Here is a 25,506-nt window from a genome sequence, read left to right on the forward strand (position 1 = left end):
AGGTGTTACATAAATAAATTTATATAAATAAAATGAATTTTTAGGCCAATTTATTAGTACCTCCTTAGTTATTTATATAAGCCAGTAAGGCTCTTCCCTGGTTCTCAGCTTCATCATGGCACCACAGCTCAACATCTGGTATAGTCTTCTACTTCTTGTCTTTCACAGTTGTGTAGGGAAGTGTAGGGATTCTTAGCCCCTGGTCATTATATAAAAACAAAACAAACCAACAACAAAAAACTCTGTATTCAAACACACAAAAAAATCCATTTTAATTAAAAAAGCCTATGTTTGCTAGAGGGAATTTTAAAACTAGAACAACAGGATAGAAAAGTAGACTTCTCTGAATCATTTTCAAAGTTCATCACTATGACCCTTAGTCTCCTCCAACATGCTTCTTAAAATGATCCTATAAGTTGTTTGACGAAAACGCAAAAGTTGCTGAAATGAAAACAAACACTGCCAATATCCTGTCACATTGTTTTTCAAATAAAGGTACAGAAGACTTAGGTAGTACATCAAGCGGATATTTTTTTTTTTAATTTTTTTTTTCAACGTTTATTTTTATTTTTGGGACAGAGAGACAGAGCATGAACGGGGGAGGGGCAGAGAGAGAGGGAGACACAGAATCGGAAACAGGCTCCAGGCTCTGAGCCATCAGCCCAGAGCCCGACACGGGGCTCGAACTCACGGACCGCGAGATCGTGATCTGGCTGAAGTCGGACGCTTAACCGACTGCGCCACCCAGGCGCCCCTCAAGCGGATATTTTTAATTTCAAAGTTATATATGTATTTTGATAAATAAATATGTTTATTTATTTTAGAACAAATATAATTGGCATATAAAACTCATAATTTCTGCAAATAATATTTCCTAGGCAATGCTAAAAATTCTGAGTCCCTTTAAGGAAAAATATTAAGTAAACACTGAATATGGTAAAAACTGTAAAGGAAACAAATGGCTGGTTTGAGAAATATTGCTTTTATGTTTATTTCAAGTTTATGTGACTGGTTATACTACATCACTGCTTTAAGTAATCAATGTTTACATACTTTAAAAACTTTATATCATAAAAGTTACAGGAGAATAATTTCAGATTATTGCCTATAAGATTTCTGATCATTAAAAAAAGTTTTATATCATATTTGGAACATGACTCAATATTACCTTATTTATAAAATAAATTATTTTCACTATTTATAATCTCTCCTGGGAATATGCTAATTTAAGATCTAAATTTATTTGGTTTCTATGCATTAAAAGTTTATTTATAAATTTTCTCTTCTCTATGAATAATTTTATATTCAAGGGGATGAAAAGATCTGACCAAAAGTTTTCCTATATTTATATATTCATATGATTTCCCCCCTGTGAGTTATATGCTGCTGGGTAAGAGAAGGACTGGAACTTAAGGTTTTCTCACATTTATTATATTCACACAATTTCTCCCGAGTATGGATCTTCCTATGTTGATTAAGATGTGCACTCTGGCTGAAGGCTTTCTCACATTCATTACATTTATAGGGTTTCTCTCCTGTATGAGTTCTCTCATGCTGATTAAGATGTGTCCTCTGGCTGAAGGCTTTCCCACAAAAACTACATTCATAAGGTTTCTCTCCGGTATGAAGTCTATGATGTTCAGTAAGGGATGTGATACGGCTAAAGGCTTTACCACATTGATTACATTTGTAGGGCTTCTCTCCAGTATGAATTCTCAGATGTTGAGTAAAGGATGAATGTTGACGGAAGGCTTTCCCACATTCATTGCATATAAAAGGTTTTTCTCCTGTGTGAATTCGCTGATGTTGAATAAGATGAATCCTCTGGCTGAATCTTTTCCCACATTCATCACACTTATAGGGCTTCTCTCCTGTAAGGACTATCTGAGGTTGAGTAAGAGATGAGTTGTGGCTGAAGGCTTTCCCACATTCACTGGGTTTCTCTTCAGTATGAATATGATTAGTAAGAAGAATATGTTGATTGAAGATTTTTCCGCATTCATTATATTCATAAGGATGGTTTCTTACATAGTCTCCCTGATAGTAAATCAAGTCTGAATTATGTTTGATGCTATTTCCTTGTGTGTCAGAATTAAGGGGTATTTTAATTGAAGGAATTCTCTGATGCATAATAAGGTTTGAGTTTACATTATAGTTTTCTCCAAATCTATTACAGTCAAGGCTTCTCTCCTGTGTAATCTTTTTGTGGTTGAAAGATACTTGTGCTAAATGTCTCTGCTGATTTTCTTGGTTAAACTCTAATTGGTAATCAAAATCCCAGAGTCCTCCTAAGATGGAGTACCAGAAACTGTCTCCTGTTAATCTCTCCATTATCATGTCATGGTTTTGATTTTCATCAGAAATATTCTGGTTTGGAATTGATTTTCTGATATCAGGTCTATTCTCTCCACCTAAAAGAAATTCAGAACATACAAATACTTTGCCATCTTCTCTGTTTTGAAAAAGAAATTGTTGCACAATGAATTACCAAGTGAGACTTAAAGTAATGTGAACAAAGCATATGTGGCGTAAGTTTTAAAATATGGCCATGTAACAAGGGGGAAGACTATAAAAGGATCACAAAAAGCAGTGATCAGGGGGAAATTTTAAAACATGTGTGGTAATCATAAGAAAAGATCATCCAGGAGTATCCACGGTTGAAAGGAAATGGAAAGGAGAGTAAGAAATATCAGAGAAAGATCTGTGCTCAGAGGTAGGAGGTATCAGAAGAAAGACTACTGGAAGAAGACAGATCCAGACCTTATAGATCTCATCTGTGGATTATCCTTATGTAGTGTCAGCTACTTGTTTATTGAAAAAGTATGTATTTCTTCCTATTTTAATTTTTTGTTTAAAATGATAAAATGAATACTTGCTTTTAGTAACATATTCAAATAATGTAGAAATGCATAAAGTAAGAATTCCAATCTGTAGAGGCAGCTGTTTGGAGCTGTTGGAGGCTGTCTTGCCAGATTTTTCCCCTATGTTCATACAAATATAAATGTAAGTCATATGAATTGTGATACAAACAAAATTTCATTTCAGCCTCCTACCACTTCTTTGAACTTAATTTAGTGGGGGTATTCTTAGTCTGCTTCCAGATGAAGATTTGGGGAGGTTCCATGGCTTCTCTCATTCTTAGATAACAGATACTCCTGTTACATTCAAACACAGCCTCTATTCAATAATTAAAAATTTAATCATGTGTTTAATAATCAAAGTTCCAAAATTAATCCCTTTCTCTTCCCCTGGGCTGTTATAGAGTCATATTCTTCCTTTCCGCCCACTGCCTGCCTCTTCCCCTGCCCTACTTTCTTCCTGCTAGATTTTTCCCTGACTACTCTCTCATTTCTTTCCCCACTTAACTATTTCCCTGGCCACTTCTTCCTTCACTTACTAAGTGTTGTTTAGTTCCCTTCTAACAAGAGTTGGAGGGTAGGAGTCATGTGGAGGGAGGGATTAAGAGAAAGGCCAATTTTTGTATAATTGAGTGGCTTCACATTCTCAGCTTGCAGAAAGCTAAATAGGACTCACTTTGGGAACTTTTATGATTCTTGGGAGGTTTTAGCTGGACCTCTCCTCTCATTTCCATGATCTAGACAGATAAAGCTCTAGTTTGGATAGTCCCTTCAGACCAGCCCTACAGCGTGAATCCTACTGGACAAGATCCAAGATCATGTTGCCTGACTCATAACACTCACGATACCTTGTTCTAACAAACTTGGATAGTACAGACAGATCCTAACTCAACAGTTTTTCTGGCTCACCTACAAAAGCCATTTCATTAGTTAGCTGTTCTTGGGCCTTAGACTGCTTTAGGTTTCTCAAATGTGAGTCACTCACTAGTCTTGGTCTTCCAACCATAGGGAATGTATATATAAAAGCTGAAGGAGTGTTGCCCTTGAAGCTGGCACATACAATTATCATCCTAATTAGGACACTTGAGAGTAAAAGGGGGCTCCATTAATAATAATGTCAACAACTGCCTTGGGAAAATAAACTGGAATTACATCATAATACTGTTTTGTATTTTGTTTTTTTACATTACTGCATATCATGAACACATTTACATGTCAGCAAATACATTTCCATATTATTTTTAAAGGTTTTAAAATATCCAATTTTCTGGATATGTCAAAGTATTTTTAATCAATCACATTTAGGTTACCTTGGACTTGCTGTTATCACAAACAGCATGGCAAGAATAGTTGGCTGAACATGAAACATATATTTTATAAAGAAAAAAAGAAAATTGTAAAAAACTGATCAGTTTGCTTAAAGATATACAAAAAGATACATAAACAGAACCTACTCTGGTCTAAAATTGTATGTGGAAAAAAATAGTGATTTAGAAGATTCATTTTAAACCCACTGACCATTTCAACCAGATTACCAATCGGATTTTATTTTCAGCCCAAATGCTTTTGTCTTGCCTAGGGACTTTGGCTCTAAAGTGTTTAGAATAACTGGCTAGAACTTTGAAGACACATTTTCTGCCTAGGAGTAGAGTTCAGGGCCTTCATTCCCTATGGCCTAGCTTCTGAAACTTTTGTTTATTCCTGGAAACATGGTGGCTTGATCAACATATCCATGGCCATTTTTGTTGACTGCATTCTTTCTCAACGTTTATTTATTTTTGGGACAGAGAGAGACAGAGCATGAACAGGGGAGGGGCAGAGAGAGAGGGAGACACAGAATCAGAAACAGGCTCCAGGCTCCGAGCCATCAGCCAGGAGCCCGACGCGGGGCTCGAACTCACGGACCGCGAGATCGTGACCTGGCTGAAGTCGGACGCTTAACCGACTGCGCCACCCAGGCGCCCCTGACTGCATTCTTTCTATGCCTCTGTGAGGGAAAAGGGAAAACTGCTGCTGGTAGACAGACTTTTCATCTACTGATAACAGAAGGAGTGACTATGCATGGGCTATATAAACACTGCTCCCCCACTCTGAATATCTTCAAGGCACATCAGATCTGCAATCACAAGGCTGCCTATCTACATCCCAGTGGGATGCCAGGGAACAGAATCTAGACTACAAAATGAGACAATGATCACTTTGAGTTTCAAAGCATTTGTGAAGAACAAACTCTAGTCCATTTGCTCTAGCTCCTCACCTAACCTAAGGCCCCATGTTAGCGGACATGACTGCAACTTTCCTTAAAAGGAGGGTGGGCTCTGATAAGGATGAACACTTTTATCAAGCCATGTATAAGACAGCATGCAGAGATGCTGTTCATTCATTATTCACTGTGTACTTTCTTCCTGGTTTGGCCTTACCTGACTAGGAACCCAATCGTTAACTGAAGCTCCCAAGTCCTACTTTGTACTTTTGCCTACTCCCCTCTTACACTGCCTGATCCTCTGCTGTCTGAGATTACAGAAAAAGTGTTACCTGGGAAGAAAGTGTTTTCAGACATGGAAGCAGAAGAGCTTTGCCTGCCTACACTGTGAGAATGACATGCAATCTATTTTATGCCCAAGTCCTAAACTAAGCAAGTGTAATATCTTGGTCATGGCTACAGACTAAGCCTCTCTAGCTTATTGCAGGGGTTCATTAGGCCTTCATTATTCTTGCAGGAACCTAAGGGCTCTACATGAAGAAAAACAGGGGATTTGCTGTAGTCTCAAGTGGTTACTGTTTGTCTTCATTGACTCCATATTTCCTGGATCAACTCTTGGGGTTATGACCTGCTGATAAAATTAGATTTCTAGGATACCTAGACCTCTGATCTCCTTTGTATCCAGGAAGGGATACCCTCTAGATGTGACCATGGTCAGTTTAAGCATGTTGTGATGTCACTGGGCAACTTGAACAACATCTTGAAGGGCCTTCTGGACTGCTGTATATCTCATCAAGTAAACAACTTACCCTGATATTTAGCCTCATCCAATGCCTTTTGAACTGAATTATTTAGAATTAGGAGGGAAGGAAACAAGAAGGGAAAGAGGAACAGAGAGAGGGAGGGAGAGAAAGGGAAAGAATTAGGGAGAAAGGGAGGGAGAAAAACAAATTTTGAAAAGTTTGCCCTTTCTATGTGCAAGGCACTGTAGTATTTCCAGTTCCCTTTTGTTAATTAAAAAACATGCCCTGATCTATAGTGAGTTATGATATTAATTTATTGGGTAGAACAATAAATTAAAAACTGAAACAACAGTTATAGAGAGGGAGGGGGGAAAACCATAAGAGACTCTTAAATACTGAGAACAAACTGAGGGTTGATGGCAGGTGGGGGAGAGGGGAAAGTGGGTGATGGGTATTGAGGAGGGCACCTGTTGAGATGTGCACTGGGTGTTGTATGGAAACCAATTTTTTTTTTAATTTTTTTTTCAACGTTTATTTATTTTTGGGACAGAGAGAGACAGAGCATGAACGGGGGAGGGGCAGAGAGAGAGGGAGTCACAGAGTCGGAAACAGGCTCCAGGCTCTGAGCCATCAGCCCAGAGCCCGACGCGGGGCTCGAACTCTCGGACCGCGAGATCGTGACATGGCTGAAGTCGGACGCTTAACTGACTGCGCCACCCAGGCGCCCCGTATGGAAACCAATTTGATAGTAAATTATATTTAATATAAAAATACTTCAAAAAAATAAAAATAAAAAATAAAGTCTTAATTTTAAAAAGAAAAAAAACTGAAACAAAATAGCTTAAAAAAGATGAGAAACTATCAGAGTTCATCTGACATAGCAATAAAGATAAACGGTGTTTGGTAAAATTTTTGTCTCAATTTTATAGATTATACTGATCTTATGAGTTGCAATAAAAATGGATTTCTTGATGACAGTGGTGGTTATAAATAATTAAAAATGATTGGTTTAGGAGAGGTTGTAAACTTTTTCTATAAAGGGTCATCTCGTGAATATTTAAGGTTTTGTGGGTCATATGGTCTTTACTGTTTACTCAACTCTGCTGTTATAGTGTGCAAGCAGCCACAGACAATATATGAGTGATAGAGGGAGTGTGGCTGTGTTCCCATAAAACTGTTTACACAAACATATGATTCTAGACAATGTTCGTTCATCCAAAGAGTCTACAATACCAAACAGGGTTGTCTGGAAAGGGAGACCCCCTCGATTAATCTATGACATCCTGTGTTGACTGGTGGTTCATCTTATACTAGCAATGTATGAGAGTTCTTTCTTTCCTACAGGCTTATCAACAGTGTATGCAGACAAATTTTTGGGCTTTTGCTAACCTGACAGGTGAGAAAAAGTCATCTGGTGTAGTTTCAATTTGTGCTTCTCTTATCATGAGTGAGACTGAACATTTTTTCTTACATTAAACATATTTGTACTCCTTTACCTAAGAACTGTTCACATGTGTATATTTCTATTGGGCTGTTGGCCTCTTATTGATTTAGAGGAGCCTTTTTAAAATTAGGCTAGATTAGATTATTTTGAGAGAGAGCGTGATTGAGGGAGGGGAGAGAGATAATCCCAAGCAGGCTCTGCACTGATAGTGCAGAGCCTGATGCAGGGCTGGAACCCGTGAACCATGAGATCATGACCTGATCCGAAACTAAGAGTTAGACACCCAGCCGAGTCACTCAGGCATCCCAGGAGCCATTTGTTAATGGGAGCTTAGCCCTTTTGATATAAGTTGCAAATATTCCCCCCCACCCCAACCATTGCCATTTACCTTTTCACTTTGCTTATTATTCTATACCATGCAGAATTTGGGGATTTGTGTCTGTTGAAAGTATAAATCTTTTCTTTTATGGCTTCTAGATTTTGAATCATAGTCAGAAATGACTTCCCATTTCAAGGTTATAAAAGATTTCTCCTACGTTTTCTTCCATGCTCTTATGGTTTCATGTTTTACATTTAACGTCTCTGATTCTTTTGGAGTATCTTGGTTTAAGGGGTAAGCTATGGATCCAACTTTATCTTTTTCCAGATGACTACTCAATATTCATTAAAAGGTCTACCTTTGGGGCGCCTGGGTGGCGCAGTCGGTTAAGCGTCCGACTTCAGCCAGGTCACGATCTCGCGGTCCGTGAGTTCGAGCCCCGCGTCGGGCTCTGGGCTGATGGCTCAGAGCCTGGAGCCTGTTTCCGATTCTGTGTCTCCCTCTCTCTCTGCCCCTCCCCCGTTCATGCTCTGTCTCTCTCTGTCCCAAAAATAAATAAACGTTGAAAAAAAAAAATTTAAAAGGTCTACCTTTTTATAGTTACAATTGTGGTAAGCACAGCATAAAGATGATTCACTAAGCTGTGCTCCTGAAACTAATGTAACATTGTGTGTCAATTATACTCAAAAAAAAAAAAAAAGGTCTACCTCTTAAATACCAGTTATCTCAATATCATTTTACTAAGATGTGTACCTTTTCCCTACTAATTTGAAATAATGCCTTTAACAGATACTAAACCCCTGCATACATCTAGGTCTATTTCTGGATTTTCTATTCTGTTCAGTTGGTTGCCTTGTTTTGCTTAATAAACTTTTGCTATATATTATCTAGTTGAGATAACCCCTCATTGTTTTCCTTTCAGAGTTTTCCAGATTATTTTTGTGTTTTGGTTTTTCAATATGAACTTTAGAATGAGCTTATCTAAGATTCCCCCAAAATCTTGAAGGCACTTTTTTTTTTTTAATTTTTTTTTTCAACGTTTATTTATTTTTGGGACAGAGAGAGAGACAGAGCATGAACGGGCGAGGGGCAGAGAGAGAGGGAGACACAGAATCGGAAACAGGCTCCAGGCTCTGAGCCGTCAGCCCAGAGCCTGACGCGGGGCTCGAACTCACGGACCGCGAGATCGTGACCTGGCTGAAGTCGGACGCTTAACCAACTGCGCCACCCAGGCGCCCCTTGAAGGCACTTTTTATGGGATGACATTACATGTGTATCAGGAACACTGACATCTTGGTATGTCTATTTATTCAAGTTTATTTTTGTGTCTGTCAGTGTTTTAAAGTTCTCCTCATGCAGGTGTTGCACATTTCTTGTTAAAAGTTTATTTCTATGTGTTTTATCTTTTTAGTTACTATTAATTGGGCTTTTCTCTTCCATCTTATTTTCTAACTGGTAGTTGTTTGTGCTTTTACCTTCATCTCATTTCAACAATTATTTACCTGGCTATACAGTTATATCTGAACTTTGATCCATACAAGGAATCTCAAACTCAGTGTCACACTCTCTGGCTCAGTGAGTAGACTATGGCCTTATTCACTCTCCACCTGCTTTCTTTTTTTTTTTTTTAAATTTTTTTTTTTTTTATGTTTATTTATTTTTGAGACAGAGAGAGACAGAGCATGAACGGGGGAGGGGCAGAGAGAGAGGGAGACACAGAATCGGAAGCCGGCTCCAGGCTCCGAGCCATCAGCCCAGAGCCCGACGCGGGGCTCGAACTCACGGACCGCGAGATCGTGACCTGAGCTGAAGTCGGACGCTCAACCGACTGAGCCACCCAGGCGCCCCTCCACCTGCTTTCTAATCTCATCAAGACCTCTGCTGCTTTGACTTGTCTGTTGTTTTCTAGTTTCCAGTCCTCTTCAGGCCTTACTTTACTTTTTGTCACTTTTTGGACTCTATGTCAACTCACCTGAATTAACAAACTCTCTCTCAGTTTTCCTCCTTCAGTTCCACCAGTCCGACAGGCTCTCAGCCTGGGCTCTACAAAGCCTTTCCAGGGGTGCCTGGGTGGCTCAGTTGGTTAAGCGGCCGACTTTGGCTCTGGTCATGATCTCTCGGTCCCTGAGTTCGAGCCCTGCATCGGGCTCTGTGCTGACAGCTCAGAGCCTGGAGACTGTTTCAGATTCTGTGTCTCCCTCTCTCTGACCCTCCCCTGTTCATGCTCTGTCTCTCCCTGTCTCAAAAATAAATAAAACGTTAAAAAAATTAAAAAAAAAAAAAAAGCCTTTCTAGTGCCAAGTAGAATGGGAGAAATGGCAAATATATGCATAGTTACTGGAAACCACAAATGCATAGGGCAAAATCTCATCTGGACCCTCAAAGCTGCTTGGTAATCTCTTGATTCATTTTTGGTCAGTTTCTGTTGACCTTAGTAAGCTAAAGCAAGTGCTCCTCAAGTTCTGTACTTATCCTTCCCCGATTCCTTTATATTCAAAAGACAACCTTGCCTCCTACTTTGCCGAGAAAATAGAAATAACCATTGTGAACTCTCCCAAATCTTTCTTCAACAAAATTATTTACATAAAAAATCACCCTCACCTCCTTCTTTCCAATCCCACTCCCATCTCTTCTAGAACCTTGCTTCATAATTTGTATCTATTTTCTAATTACCCCCTCTATTAACTCCTCCCCTTCAGCATTACAAACAAGCTAAAACCATTCCTGCTTGGAACAATCCTCTTTGGACACTAGCTTCTATTCTAGCATATGCTTTCTATTGTCTCCCTTTATTATTCTAGCTTCTTATAAGAGTACTGCATACCCAGCTCTACCTGTTTACTTCCTGTTCACTCAAAATGTACTAACTGATCATTCTTATATAATCACTCTTATTAATATAATTATTAACTTCTTTGTTTCTAAGTCCACTGGACATTTTCCAGGTCTCATCTTTATCTGGAAGAGATTTCTAGATAAATAGGCATCAGTAGATGCCAAAAAGGCAAGCAGTAACCCAGAGGGCAAGCCAGAATTAGATCAGTTCATCAATGGAAATGTTTTGCCACATCCTCATCAGAGGAACCAGTCACTGTGTCTCAGTGTCTTACAGGATAATGCAAAAATACAATCTGTCTTCTTGGAGGAGACTGCCAGGCTGCTGATTCCTGACAAGGAGGATATGAGGAAATCACTTGTTCAAGCCGATCTGTGAACCAAGAGCCTTAGGCATCCACATAATAATTTCTGGAAATTTTCCTAAGTTAGCAATTATTTTCTCTAGCTGGTGGTCTGTGGATAGGGACATAATGGGAAAGAGTGTGGATCTTACAAATGGATATGTCTGTGGGGAAAAATATGTACCTGAGGGAAAGAATAGCTTTGCCTTCTGCTGTAAGTTCCTATGCTGGCAATTCACCTGGGAAGGGAGTTTTCATTTTCTTCCTTTAGTTTCCTACTTCCCAGGTTTCAAAGTGTGGAAATTCATAGAAATAACATCACCTACTGTTGTCAGGGTAAGTGTTAGGGTTCCTGAAAAAATGTTTTAATTATTAGCCTCTACTTATGGAATGGCAGCACTGGTCAGACCAAAATTCAGGTTCAATGAGACTAAAACAGGAACAAGGATTCCTACCTAACATGACCTGGAGAACTAAAAGCAAGAAGGACAGCCAAGTCAAAGCCACACTGAAAAATAAGCTGAAGACTGAATGACAGAAAACCAAGTCTAAATGGGAAAACCAGGTGCCAGAGCAAAGAATCAGGGTGGACACTAGACACAGACGGGGTAGGTTAACTTGACTTAATAAACCAGAGTGGAAAATACCTAACTCAGTGTCTGGCATACGTTTAACATACAACTACTTGCTAATATAACTGGGCAGAACACTGTAGGTGGTATGCCAACAATAGAGAGTTAAGCTTTTGGGGTTTTTTGGTTAAGAAGCCTCTCATTTAAATAGTCCATCAACTGATGAACGGATAAAGACATTGTGGTTTATATACACAATGGACTACTATGCGGCAATGAGAAAGAATGAAATCTGGCCTTTTGTAGCAACGTGGATGGAACTGGAGAGTGTGATGCTAAGTGAAATAAACCATACAGAGAAAGACAGATACCATATGTTTTCACTCTTATGTGGATCCTGAGAAACTTAACAGAAATCCATGGGGGAGGGTAAGAAAAAAAAAAAGGAGGTTAGAGTGGGAGAGAGCCAAAGCATGAGAGACTCTTAAAAACAGAACAAACTGAGGGTTGATGGGGGGTGGGAGGGAGGGGAGGGTTGGTGATGGGTATTGAGGAGGGCACCTTTTGGGATGAGCATTGGGTGTTGTATGGAAACCAGTTTGACAATAAACTTCATATATTGAATAAAAATAAAGAGATACTTTAAAGAGAGAGTATAAAGTCAACAAATCCAGGTTTTGAAATAATTAAAATAATGGCATGACATTCATAAACAAAAATATAATCTGAAATCTGGGAAGAGAATGTGGGTGAAATACTGAGGCTAGAAATATAGACATGGGAAAAGGACACAGAAGGCCTATTTTAAAGTGATGTACTGCAGAGTTGAGCACCACGTCTGTAGGAATACATACCTTTAGAAGAATGAAAAGGGACAGAAGGTAGTGAAAGAAGCAGGTAGAGATACAAGACTGAGACTACAAGAGACAAGAATTGTGTGTATCACAAGCCAGGGTGGAAGAAAATTTCAAGAAAGTAAAGTGAATGCAACAAAGTCATAGGAGACAATAACCGTTGGGGTTTTTTTGTTTGTTTTTTTTTTTGTTTTGTTTTGTTTTGCCACTGGATTTGACTGATAGGAAGTTAGCGGTAATCTCCAAGTAAACAATTTTAGTAGTACAGGTAGGATAGGGGTCATATCACACAGATAATCTAAAGAATTAAAATTCAGGTTATGGGTTTTAGGCAAATTTAAAGAGTTTGATAATAAAAGGAAAAAGAATGAAAAGTAGGTAAAAATGGCAGAGGATCTTTGACATGGAAAAGAAAGATTTAAAGAATACTGAGAGAGGATGTATGAATAAAGACCAGAAAATGTTATGTGGAGATTTACAACACCAAGGTATTTATGAATGTTAAAATTAATACCTTGAAAGTAACTTTTGTGTTGTGTAAATTTTTAAATAGTAAGTATATATTATCTGTTTAATCGGAAAAAAAGAGCCATTTCCACTTTGGAAAAAAGTCAAACATAAACTGAATTTAAAAAGTCCTCAGTATTCTTTAAATCCCAGAGGCAGAGATTTGGAGCACACTCAGTTGAATATTTCAAAAGTGACCGCTTCTCTTTACTGAGCAGCAAATACCCAAATGCTTGCTCCTCACCTGCATGAATGTCCCCTGAGCTGCCTCTTTCCATCATCCATTGCTCCTCCTGCTCCAACTGAGAGATCACCTCTGGCTTATAAAGTTGATGCCCTATTCATGGGAAAAATGTATGCCATAGAAGTTTATACTGGGAACAAAACTGTCTCTCAGAACTCATTTCCAACTTTTTTAGTCTTTAGAGCCTCTGGATTTGGAAAGGGGAAACTTCAGAGGCAGCAAAATAAAGCTTACTCATCTCAAACTCAACAAAGTCAAGACCTTTTACCTGAGGAGAAACAGCAGGAAACAAAGGTCCTCTGTCTCCAAGCATTGATTAGCATTCTGTCCTGGCCTGAACTATATTCACAAAAGCTTTGGAAATTTTCACTACTTAAGGAAACAAAGCCCTTTAGAATGGTTGCTAGTTTTACAGGGGCAACATCCTTACCCAGTGCGACCAGATTCCTGTAGTTCTCCAGCATCACATCTCGGTAAAGATTCTTCTGAGCAGGGTAGAGCTGGTCCCACTCCTCTCGTGTGAAGTCCACAGCCACATCCTGGAACGTCAGTGATTCCTGAAATATCAAGAACACCCTGCTTAGCCAGACTGCATTTTACAGGGGCCCTTTGGGGAAAGGGCAAAGGTGCAACCGTGGCAGTGGCAAAGGTTAGGATGTCTGAACTGTTGAGCTGCCAGTCTTCAAGGCTCTCTCTTGAGTAATTTAGGTCAAAAATTTTAAAACAACAATTACTACCTATCATCTTTTAAGACAGACATAAAGACATGCATGAAATAACGCTTGCTTTTAAGCTTTTTACAGTTTGTTGCAAGGCAAAGACTCTCCTCACCTAAACAATTGAAAAACTATAGGAAATTCATGCTGTAAGATTTCAGAAATGAAAGAATCCAGGATCAGTAGAAATACTGAGGTGTCAGGAGGTGTCAAGTTGGTGGATTTTGTGTATTCTCAACAGATCCTTAACAGATTTTTAAATTTCAGACAGAATTAAGAGAAAGTATTCCAGTGGGTTGGAAAAAAAAAAGCAGCAAGGGCAAACAGGTTGAGAATAGAAGACACATGGTGCATGTGGGGATCAGAAAAAGAAACTACCTTGTTACAGGTAGGAAATTCAAATAAAAAAGGGTGACTTCTAAATTTCCTCCACTGTCAGTGCTTTTTAACAATCCTTTTGCTTTAAGGGACACACCATACAAACACAAGCACATACAAACAATATATATACCTCCCCCTCTTCCCTTACTACCTAACCGTCTCCCACCCCCACCAAATACCACCCATTTCATGGGTATAATAGCTCCTCAACCCATCAGAATGAGTGTAGTGTTACAAATAAGTCCTTTCCCCCATAAGGTAATAGTCGATATTTAAATACAGTTCTGGCATTTTACTTATATTAATTTTCATGCTTTGATAACATATCCTTCTAAAATATATTTCAATTAAGTGACATAGACAATTTAGAGATGAGTCACCAAAGCTGGAAGAAATTAAATAATTTATCCAAGGACATACAGCTAGTAAATAGCAGGAACTGGATTTTATCTTCAATCTTATTCTAAGAGTATGTTCTTTCCATCATACCACAAAGATGTGTTTTCTGCTTCTACAAACATCTTCCCTCTTGTGACTTTTATTTCTAATTTCCTTTCTACTTTCCCCATGCTTCTTGCATGCAGTACCAGGGTGAGGAAAACTATTAATTTATTATAGTCTACATTTTTTAATACCTGCATTTGTAGTTCTTTTTTGGGTGTTTTATTTAGTACTTTTTATTTCCTTCTATACCTTCTAATGATTTTGCACTTGGTTACCTGTTTCTTCTATTTTATTCTTTTTAAAAAATATCCTTATTTGAATTCTATTTTTAGGTAGATAATGTGTTAATATTAATATAGTTCATAAACAAAAACATATAAAAAGGTAGTAAAAAAAAATCTCTCTCCCAGGCTTCTTTCCTCTCTATCTAGCTCTTGCTCCCAATAGATAATCACTATTTATAATTTTTTAGTGTATTTCCCAAAAATTCTTTATGCAAATATGAATATGGATTTTTATTTTCTCCCACTTTTTTTTACCTCAAATGTAACATATTGTATAGATTGGTTTTTTTTTCATTTTATTTAAAGTTTATTTATTTAATTTGAGAGAGAGAGAGTGAGAGTGAGACCAGGTGCATAAGCAGGGCAGGAGCAAAGAGAGAGGGAGAGACAGAATCCCAAGCAGGCTCTGTGCTTTCAGCGCAGAGCCCTACTTGCAGCTCAAACTCACAAACTGTGAGATCATGACCTGAACTGAGATCAAGAGTTGGATGCTTAACTGACTGAACCACCCAGGGGCCCCTCATTATAGTTTTTAAACTTAAAAAATTTTGACATAATTTCAGACTTAAAGAAAAGCTGCAATAATAAAAAAAATTCCTCCCTCTCCTCTACCTTTTTCTTTCTATAATTTTTCTGGACCCTTTAAGAGTAAGTTGCAGACATGATGCCCCTTTACCTCTAAAAAATTCAGTGTTTACTCTCTAAACAAGGGATTCTCTTATGTAACAATAGCACAATGATCAAAATCAGGAAATTAGCACTGACACAATACTGTGTCTAAACTATATACTAATTCAGATTTCATGAAATGTCCTAATAATGTCCCTTATAACAAAAGAAATTTCAAGACCATGTACTACATTTGTCTTCTATCTTTTGTCTCTTTTACTCTGCAGCAGTTACTGAGCCTTTCTTTAAATTTCATAACATAGATATTTGGAAAAGTATAAGCTAATTATTTTGAGAATAAAACTCTGGCCTTGTCTAATGTCTCCTCATGAGTAGATTGACACCACACACTTTTGGCAGAGGTAGTATGGAAGGGATACTGGATTCTCGGTGAATCCTATCAGAAGGTACACATTATTGACTCGTTCCATTACCAGCAATTTTGATAATTTGGTTAAGGTGGTTATCTACCAGCAATTTCTACTAGAAAATTACTATTTCATCCTGAAATTTTTAAGTATCTTGTGGGGGAGATAATTTGAGACTATGTAAATATCTTGTTCCTTAAACTTTCATCCACTCGTTTTGGCACTGATACTTCTTGCCTGAATGAATTACATTTATGATTGTTGCTTACTTTTCTAATCCCATCATTCTTTGTATAAGTTGGCTTTCTACTGTGATGAAGAGGTTTCTCTTCTCATTCATTAATTTGTATCAGGTGGGTTTATTTATTTATTTATTTTATTCAGTAAGTTATAGTCATTTACTATCACTATTTATTTTAATGCTCAGATTGTCTTAAATTTAGTTGGGAGGAGACCTTCAAACTGGCTCTGTGTCCTTCAACATTTCCCTATCATTCTCTGAGCACTTTACTTTTTGGGGACAGAAAAATGTTCTTTCAAGGTACATTTTGTGCTTTTCTGTCCCAAGGATGGAATTAACAATTTCTTCAAAGATCCATGGTTCCTTCTAGTGGTCAAACACTGAGCGGCTCTGCTTCTAACCAAAGGATCTGTAGGGCTGCCGTGTATCATGTTCTGTTCTATTGGTCAAATACGGAGTGTTATGTCTACTTTCTCTTAATAGAGAATGGCATTTAAAAACCAAGATGTGGACCCTAGGTGTGTTCAATGCTACTGGAATGTTACTGGTTTTAGGCCTTCTAAGTGGTTGTACCTGGGAAATAGAGGTATGTATATAATGATGTATGTATACATGAACACAAATACAACTCCATAACCATTTCTATACTTAGCTGTATATATTATGAGATTACACTGATACCTCTAATTCCAATCCAACATGGCAGAGTTTATTTATCATCTCTTTTCATGCTAACTCATGCCTCTGCACAAAAGAAACCTACAACTTAGAGCTCTGTATTTGCAGTTGCTTTTGCTTTTAGTCTCTGAGTAGAGTCCAACAATTTAGGTTTAAAGGTTAACTCCTTTTCCTGCCTGATTCCTTACGTGTGGTTATGTCAGTAATTTGAAATACAGTTTAGTTCATTTGTTTCTGCTTGTATTCGATTGTAGGCCCTCCCTGCAAACTCTCTCCCTCTCCCTGCCATTCCCTCTTTCTTTTTCACCCATTCTCATTCAAGCCCTATTGGCAACCAATCTCAGACTAAATTTCAACCTGGTGTTCCTTTTTTCTCAAATGAGCAAATATACATATATGTATGTTTTTATTTCCTCTTCTTTCTTACACAAAAAATAGTGCACTATAGATACTCTTGTATTTTGATTTTTTCACTGAACAGTTTATCCTGGAAATTCCTCCACATCAGTTCATGGTTATCTATCTCATTCTTTTTCATGGCTACATGGATCTCTCTTGTGTGAATGTTGCACAATTTATTTAACTAGTGTATTAAAAACACTTTAGTTATTTTCTACTCTTGCTATTATAAATAATGCTGCAATGAATCATCTTGTATGTATATTATTTTGCAACTGTGAACAAGTCTGTCTGAAGAATCAATTTCTCAAAATAGGATATCTAGTAAAAGAATACATGAATCTGTAATTCTGATATATATTGTCAAACTGATCTTTTATAAGGGTTCTATCAATTTACATGCTATAACAATCTATTGTTGCGTAACAAACTACTCCAAAGTTTAGTAGCTCAAAAGAACAATCATTTATTTTGTTTACAAAATCTGAAACATGGGCAAGACTCAACGAGATTAGCTCATCTTTGTCCCATTTGGTTTCAGCTGGGATGGCTCAACTTTGGGCTGTAGGAATCACTTGTAAGATGGCTTGCTCATATGGCTGACAAGTTGGCTGTCAGATGGTGCTCAGACAGGGGTCTCAGTTTCTCTCTGCATGGGTCTCTCAACAGGGTGCTTCTGACTTCTTCATGGGATAGTAGTTGGATCCTGAGTGTAAAATTCCCAAAAGGACCACCTTTTATGACCAAGCTTCAGCAGTCACATTGTTCACTTCCACTATAGTCACAAGCCTATGAAACTGCCCAGATCCAAGGGGAAGATACAGACCCTTACCTCTTAATGGAAAGTTTTTCTTTCTTTCTTCATTTCTTTCTCTTTCTTTCTTTTTCTTTCTTTCTTTCTTTCTTTCTCTTTCTTTCTTTCTTTCGTTCTCTTTCTTTCTTTCTCTTTTCTTTCTTTTTCTTTCTTTCCTTTCATTCTTTTCTTCTCTTTCTTTCTTTTCTTCCTCTTTCTTTCTTTTTTATTTTTTTTTAAATTTTTTTGGAGAGAGAGAGAGAGGCAGAGGGAGGGGAGAGAAAGAATCTTAAGCAGGCTCCACACTCCATACAGAGCCCTATGTGGGGCTCAATCTCACAGCTGTGAGATCATGACCCGAGCTGAAATCAGGAATTGGATGCTTAACTAAGCCACCCAAGTTCAGATGGAAAGAGTTTTCAAGTCACATTATAAGAGGAGTCTGTGGGATGGGAGAGATTATGCCATTTGTGGAAATACTCTCTGCCACAGTATATCTTCTAGAATATAAAAATTCACATTCCTCCCACATGCAAAATATACCCATCTTCTTCCCCTAAGCCCCCAAGTTTCATTCCATTATGGCATCAGTTTGAAGTCCAGGATCTTGTCATCTAAATTAGGTCCACATACAGATAAGGATCTTAGAGTGTAGTTCCTCATGTTTGGTTCCTTGAATGATTTCTGTCTATACTATGACCTGTGAACTAAAGAAGTAGTTATTTGGTCCCATCCTGAACTCCTCCCCCCACCCCCAATTTACAGTGGTAGGAAAGGCACAGAAATAATCACTGGAGGTATCCCCATTCAAGTAAATAGCCGTTCATTGTAGTTCTAAAATGTAGCTGAACTGTGCACATGTTGAGAGGTGTGAATGGGAAAGTTTCATTTTCAAATCCAGTAACTCTCGGTTTCTTTATATTTAACGGACCTTTTTTTAGCCTATATTTTTGCTTTTACATTTTACTTTAGGTAGCCAGAAGCTAAAGCAATCAGGGATTTCAATTTTCTACGTGAAAATCTTCTTAGATAGATCATTGGGTTCATTAAGTATATTTCCTATTTTCCTTATTATGAAGGTGACAACATTGCCCATTATTTCTTCTTTGAGGATGTTGTTTCCTCTTCACGTGGGCTTCTCCAAGGACTGTCTGGTGCTCTTAATGGCAAGGTAGCTGGATTTAGAGTAAGCATCCCAAGAGAATGAGGTGGAAGACTTATTGCTTTTTGACTTGCCTTTGAAGTCACAAAGCTTTACTTCCACTGGTCACAGACCTGCCCAGAGTCATTGGAGGGAATACACACCTCAATGTCTCTTGATGCAATGAGTATCAAAGTCACACTGTAAAGGAAGTGTTTCTGATGGGAGATGTTTTGGCCACTTTTCTGAAATAGCAAGTTGCCACACACTTATACCAGCAATGTAAGAGAGTGCCTGTTTCCCCAAAGCTTTGCCAAGAGATTATGTGACCAGCTTGTGGAAATATCAAACTCATGGCACATATGAAGCTTGGTGATAAAATATCAAGCTTCTCTAGTTTTATTTTTTTTAAGCTTCTCTAGTTTTAATTTAAACTTTCTCTTGTTACAAGTATATTTGACATTTTCTTTAGGATCTACCTGAATTTTCTTTCCTGTGAATTGTCTTTTTATGTTATTTGTACATTTTTTATTGGATCCATAATCTCTTATTGATTTAGACAAGTGTTTTATATATTTCAAGAATTAGCCCACTGTTAATTTGAGTGGCAAAATGTTTTTCATCATTTGACAATGTCTTTTTGCTTTGCTTATAGTTTTCTTATCATGCAGACTTTTTGGGTATTTTTAAGGAGTTGAGTCCATCAATCTTTTCTTTTATGGTTTCTGGATTCCCAGTAATTATAAAACCTTTCCTCAGTGAAGGAATTCTCCCATTTTTTAAATTGATGTATAATTGAGATACATTATGTCAGTTTCAGGTATACAACATAATGACTTGACATTTGTATACATTGCAAAATTATCACCACATTAAGTCTATTTATCATCTGTCACCATACAAAGTTACCACACTTTTTTTTTCTTGTGATGAGTTTTGCTTTCTTAGCAACTTTCAAATTTGTAATATAATATTATTGACTAAAATCCCCCCACTGTACATTACATCCCCACGACTTATTTTGTAACTCAAAGCTTATATTTCTTTATCTCCTTCACTCTTTTTGCCCACCTCCCAACTCCCCTCCCCTCTGGCAACCACCAATCTGTTCTCTGTATCTATGAGTTTTGGGGTTTTTTTTGCTTGTTCATTTGTTTTGTTTTTTAGGTTCCAGATATAAGTGAAGTAATGTAATATTTATCTTTCTTGGACTCATTTCATTTAGCATAATACTCCTGAAGTCCATCTATGTTGTCACAAATGGCAAGACTGCATTTTTTTTATGGCTGACTAGTATTCCCTTGTGCACACACACACACACATACATACATACATGTACACACACACTACATCTTTTTAAAAATGTTTATTAATTTTTGAGAGACAGGGAGACACAGAGTGCAAGCAGGGGAGAGGCAGAGAGAGAGGGAGACACAGAATCTGAAGCAGGCTCCAGGCTCTGAGCTGTCAGCACAGAGCCTGATGCAGGGGTCCAACCCATGAACTGTGAGATCATGACCTGAGCCAGAGTCTAATGCTCAACTGACTGAGCCACCCAGGAGGCCCCTACATCTTCTTTATCCATTGATGGGACATTTAGGTTGATTCCATATCTTGGTTATTACAAACAATGCTGCAAAGAACATAGGGGTGCATATATCTTTTTGACTTTGTGTTTTTGTTTTCTTCATATAGATACCCAGAGGTGGAACTGCTGGGTTGTATGGTAGCTCTATTTTTAATTTTTTTAAGAGTTTATTTATTTATTTTGAGAGAGAGAGAGAGAGAGAGGGATGGAGGAAAGGACAGAGGGAGGGAGAGATCACATGCATGAACCAGGGAGGGGCAGAGAGAGAGGGAGAGAGAATCCCAAGCAGCCTCTGTGCTGTTAGCATATAGCTCGATGTGGGGCTTGATCTCATGAACTGCAAGATCATGACCTGAGCTGAAATCAAGAATTGGACACTTAATTGCCTGAGCCATCCAGGTGCTCCTATTTTTAATTTTTGAGGAACTTCCATACTGTTTTCCACAGTAGCTGCACTAATTTCAATTCCCAACAACAGTGCACAAGGGTTCCCTTTTCTCCACAGCCTTGCCAACACTTGTTAGTTTTTGTCTTTCTGATAATAGCCAATCTGACAGGTGTGAGGCGATATCTCATTGTGATTTTGGTTTGCATTTCCCTGATAATTAGTGATGTCAAGCATCTTTTCATGTGCCTATTGGCTTTCTGTATGTCTTCTTTGGAAAAATGTCTATTCAGATCGTCTGTCCATTTTTAAAATCAGGTTGCTTGTTTTCTGTTACTGAGCTGTATGAGTTCTTTATATGTTCTGGATATTAACCCATTATCTGATATGTTATTTGCAAATATCTTCTCCCATTCAGTAGGTTCCTTCTTATTTTGTTTTATTTTATTTTTAAAAAATATTTATTTATTTTTGAGAAGAGAAAGAAACTGGGGAGGTTCAGAGAGACAGGGGGACAGAGGATCTGAAACGGTCTCTGCTCTGACAGCAGGGAGCCAGATGGGGACTTGAACTCACCCGTGAGATCAAGACCTGAGCTAAGGTCAGATGCTCAACTGGCCAAGCCACCCAAGTGCCTTAATATGTACCTTTTTAATTTTGTTGATGGTTTCTTTCACTGTGCAGAATCCTTTTAGTTTGATGTAGTCCCATTTGTTTATTTTTGCTTTTGTAGCCATTGTTTCTGGAGTCAGATCCCAAAAAATATCACTAAGACCAATGTCAAGGAGCTTACCATCTTTTTTTTCTTCTAGCTATTTTATTGTGTCTGGTGTTACAACTTCCATTTTTTCTTGTAATACTTTTAGGCTTAATTTTTCATATTTAAATCTTTGACCCATTTGAAGACTATTCTTTTTGTTCTTCCAAGTTTTAAATTCCAAATAGTTAACATACACTGTAATATTAGTTTCACATGTAGGATTTAGTGGTTCATCACTTACATAGAATACCCAGTGCTCATCACAAGTGCCCTCTTTAACACCCATCACCCTTCATCACCCATCACCCGTCATCCTCCCACCTACCTCCCCTCCAGCAACTCTCAGTTTGTTCTCTATAGTTAAAAGTCTGTTTTATGGTTTGTCTATCTCTTCCCACCTGCCCCTCCCATGTTCACCTGTTTTGTTTGCAGACTATTTTGATGTAAAGTATGAGGTATGGATTCAACTTTACCTTTTTCCAGATGGCTCTCCAGAAATGCCAACATCAATTATTGAATAAACTATCTTTTCATCACTGGTTTGAGATAACAATCTTCATCATATGAAAATTTCTATTTTTCTTTCTTTCTTTTTTAAAGTTTACTTAATTATTTTGACAGAGAGAGAAAGAGAGAGAGAGAGAGAGAGAGAGAGAGAGAGAGAGAGAGAATCCCAAGCAGGCTCCACATTGTCAGAGCAGAGTCTGACACAGGGTTCTAACTCATGAACTGTGAGATCATGACCTGAGCTGAAACCAAGAGTTGGACACTTAACTGACTAAGCCACCCAGGCGCCCCACAAATTTCTATTTTTCAAAAAATATTCAGTGCTTCCTTATGTGACAATCATGGTGCTTGAGTGTCATAGATCCTGAGTCTAGAGTTCTCTCTTGTTCAGTAAGAGAGCAGGTCACAGAATTAAAACGCGAGAGAGGCTAATGTTCTGAGGAGACAAGAGCCCCGAGTAAGGGTCCTTGCTCTGTTTTTATTAAAATCAGAAGTCTTATTGTTGGAGAAATGAATAAAGTGCTGCACTAAAGATGGCCGACGGAACTAAAACAAGCTCTGGTCTCTAGCTTAGAGACCCCTCTTCCGGGTTCTTCTTGCCCTGTTTGCTGTGAGCATGAAAACCCCCACAGATATGGAAGCTGACAACTATAAATTACCCTTCCCACTTGCATTCAGGCTCAGATCTTTGGAGAAAGTCTCCTCTGAGCCCGCTGGTGTTAAATAAATCTCTGAACCACCAAGATCTCCAAGTGCCACTTGTTTTTTCTGCCAGTGTTCCAGCTTGGTTCTGTAACATATTTGGTTGCCTGACCAGGAAACCCAACCGTGCTGTCCCATTGTTGCCACCGGTTTGGAAGAACGGTAAGGCGGTGACAGAGCGAGGAATCGCAAAGAAGGCGCGCCCTGCCTGAATTTTGGCAGTCTCCTATTTGGTCGCCTCAGGCTGGCCCCGCTCCGTCATTCCCACCGGACTCAAAGAGGCTGGTAGGTGAGGACCTGGACCCGACGTCGGAACCAGTAAGGCCGGGGCCCCAAAGTAGTCAGGCCCATCCAAAAGGGTGGATGGGGGACCTGATCACTCCCCAGAGACTTTAGCACTCTCACGGGTAGAAAATTTTGCAGGAGGGAATGTAATAGCCTCTGGTGGGTGTGTGTGTGTGTGTGTGTGTGTGTGTGTGTGTGTGAATGTGCAGCTCGTCCAGGCTTGCCAGTCGAGTTTGAGTTTGTAGCTCCATGGACAGGCACCCTTAAGGTCCCCAAAAGTCTACGGAGTCTGAGTGGGCTCTCCTGTATCGTGGTGAAAGCATACAGTCCAGGGCGGCATCAGAATAGACTCCAATTGCAAGTCACAAAGCTGAGTCCACTATAGCCAAGCCTCACCTAAAGTTTCCCTTGGGAATGCGACCAGTGGAGTATCTGATTGGTCCTCTCATCTGAGGGGATACCCTCCCTTTGTCTGTCTCTGCAACACCGAACACGAGAAAGGAATTAATAATGGGGTCAAAATAGAGTAAGCCTATGATTTTAGAGGTCATGCTCAAAAATTTTAAAAAGGGATTTTCAGGTGATTATGGGGTCAAAATGACACCTGGGAAGTTAAGGACCTTTTGTGAACTAGAATGGCCCATATTCAATGTAGGATGGCCCCTGGAAGGGATATTAGATGCTCAAATAGTGCAGCAGGTTTGGCTGATAGTCACTGGGAACCCAGGTCACCCTGATCAGTTTCCATACATCAACTCCTGGCTTGAAATTGCCTGAAATCCTCTGCCTTGGGTGCAATTCATCCATAGCAAGCAGAGCCAGGCAAAGGTTTGAGCTGTTTTATCCAAAGACTCCCTCAGGGAGCCAAAGAAGCAATCCACCACTCCTTTAGTGTTTGCAGGAGACCCAGAGGAAGATCCCATCTTTCCACCACCTTATGACTCACTGGGCTCCCTCCCCCCTTCCTCTGAGCTTGAAACTCCCTGCCCCCCGTCTGTCTCTCCTCCTCCGCTGCTGCTGCCACCCATCCCTCCTCCCCTCCCAGACCCAGAGAACCCTCCCTACAAGGACCAGCAGCCAGACTGCGCCCCAGACCCAGACCTAACACTCTCCAAATGCCTGTAAGGGAGACGAAAGAGCCTGAAAGACAGAATGAGGACAGAATAGTCCAGCCCAGCTGTTCCATGATGTATTATTATCAACCTTTCTCTACAACCAACCTCCTCAATTGGAAACATAACACTCCATCATACTCTGAAAAGCCACAAGCAATGGTCGACTTGATGGAGTCCCTCTTCCAGACCCACTAACCGACTTGGGAAGATTGTCAACAGTTACTCTGTACTCTGTTTAATACAGAAGAAAGAAGAAGAATGAGAGAAACATGACAGTACCTAGAAGATCACGCACCTCTGGGGATCAATGACCCTGCTGTCTGGGCTCAAGCTGCTGCCCCTGATTCAATGCCCAACATGGGATTTCACCACAGAAGGAGGACAAGCCCACATCTGACAATACCAGGAAGCCCTCCTTCGGGGAATCTGAACTGGAGCCAAAAATCCCATGAACATGACTAAAATATTGTCAGTCACACAGCAGCCTGGGGAGTCTCCCAGACACTACTATGAAAGACTATGTGAGGCATACCATGTATACACTCCGTTTGACTCCCAGGCACCAGAAAGTCATCAAATGGTAAATACCTCTTTTGTGGCACAGGCTTCCCCAGATATCAGAAGAATACTCCAGAAGTTGGAGGGCTTTGCTGGGGTGAATATCACTCAGCTGATAGAGGTCACCAATAAAGTTTTCAGGAACAGAGAAGTTGCAGCCGAAAGAGAAGTGGAGAGAAGACTAAAAAGAAGGCCACCTTTCTTGCAGCAGCACTGAAAGAAATAGACACTGCAAAGATGGGAAGACCCCAACCACCAAAAAGGGGGAAGCCCAGAGCCCCCTTAGCAAAGGACCAACGTGCATACTGCAAAGAGAAGGGACACTGTAGAATGAATGTCCGAATTGGAAGGGGCCCTCAAAACCCAGCTGATATGGGGAGGAACCTCGAGGTGAGGACCTCATTGGTCTGGCCAGGATAGAATCAGACTGAGGGGGACCGGTCTGTTTCTCTTTTGGCCCCATGAGCCCACGGTTGAAATGAAAGTAGGCAGCTGAACAATAACTTTCATGGTTGACACTGGGACTAAACACTTGGTTGTTACTTCCCCGGTAGCCCCTTTCAGCCAAA

At 39.2% G+C, this 25,506-nt stretch overlaps 1 protein-coding gene across 1 annotated transcript in view; it reads right to left on the reverse strand.

Annotated features, from left to right (window-relative positions):
• Nucleotides 1–864: 864 nt before the first annotated feature.
• The window catches only part of ZNF713 (zinc finger protein 713), a 45,995-nt gene continuing 21,353 nt past the window's right edge, over nt 865–25,506 (reverse strand). Inside the window, exons 3-5 of the mRNA XM_047089554.1 lie at nt 13,354–13,480; nt 12,924–13,016; nt 865–2,411 (exon numbers count right to left, since the gene is read on the reverse strand). Coding sequence (XP_046945510.1) covers nt 1,354–2,411; nt 12,924–13,016; nt 13,354–13,480 — 1,278 coding nt within the window. The 3' untranslated portion in view covers nt 865–1,353. The remainder of the gene's footprint in view (nt 2,412–12,923; nt 13,017–13,353; nt 13,481–25,506) is intronic.

The sequence above is a fragment of the Lynx rufus genome, unplaced genomic scaffold (assembly GCF_022079265.1).
Source record: "Lynx rufus isolate CCGP_SWC_20201006 ecotype Redwood Valley unplaced genomic scaffold, mLynRuf1.p SCAF_27, whole genome shotgun sequence".
NCBI classification, from domain to species: domain Eukaryota; kingdom Metazoa; phylum Chordata; class Mammalia; order Carnivora; family Felidae; genus Lynx; species Lynx rufus.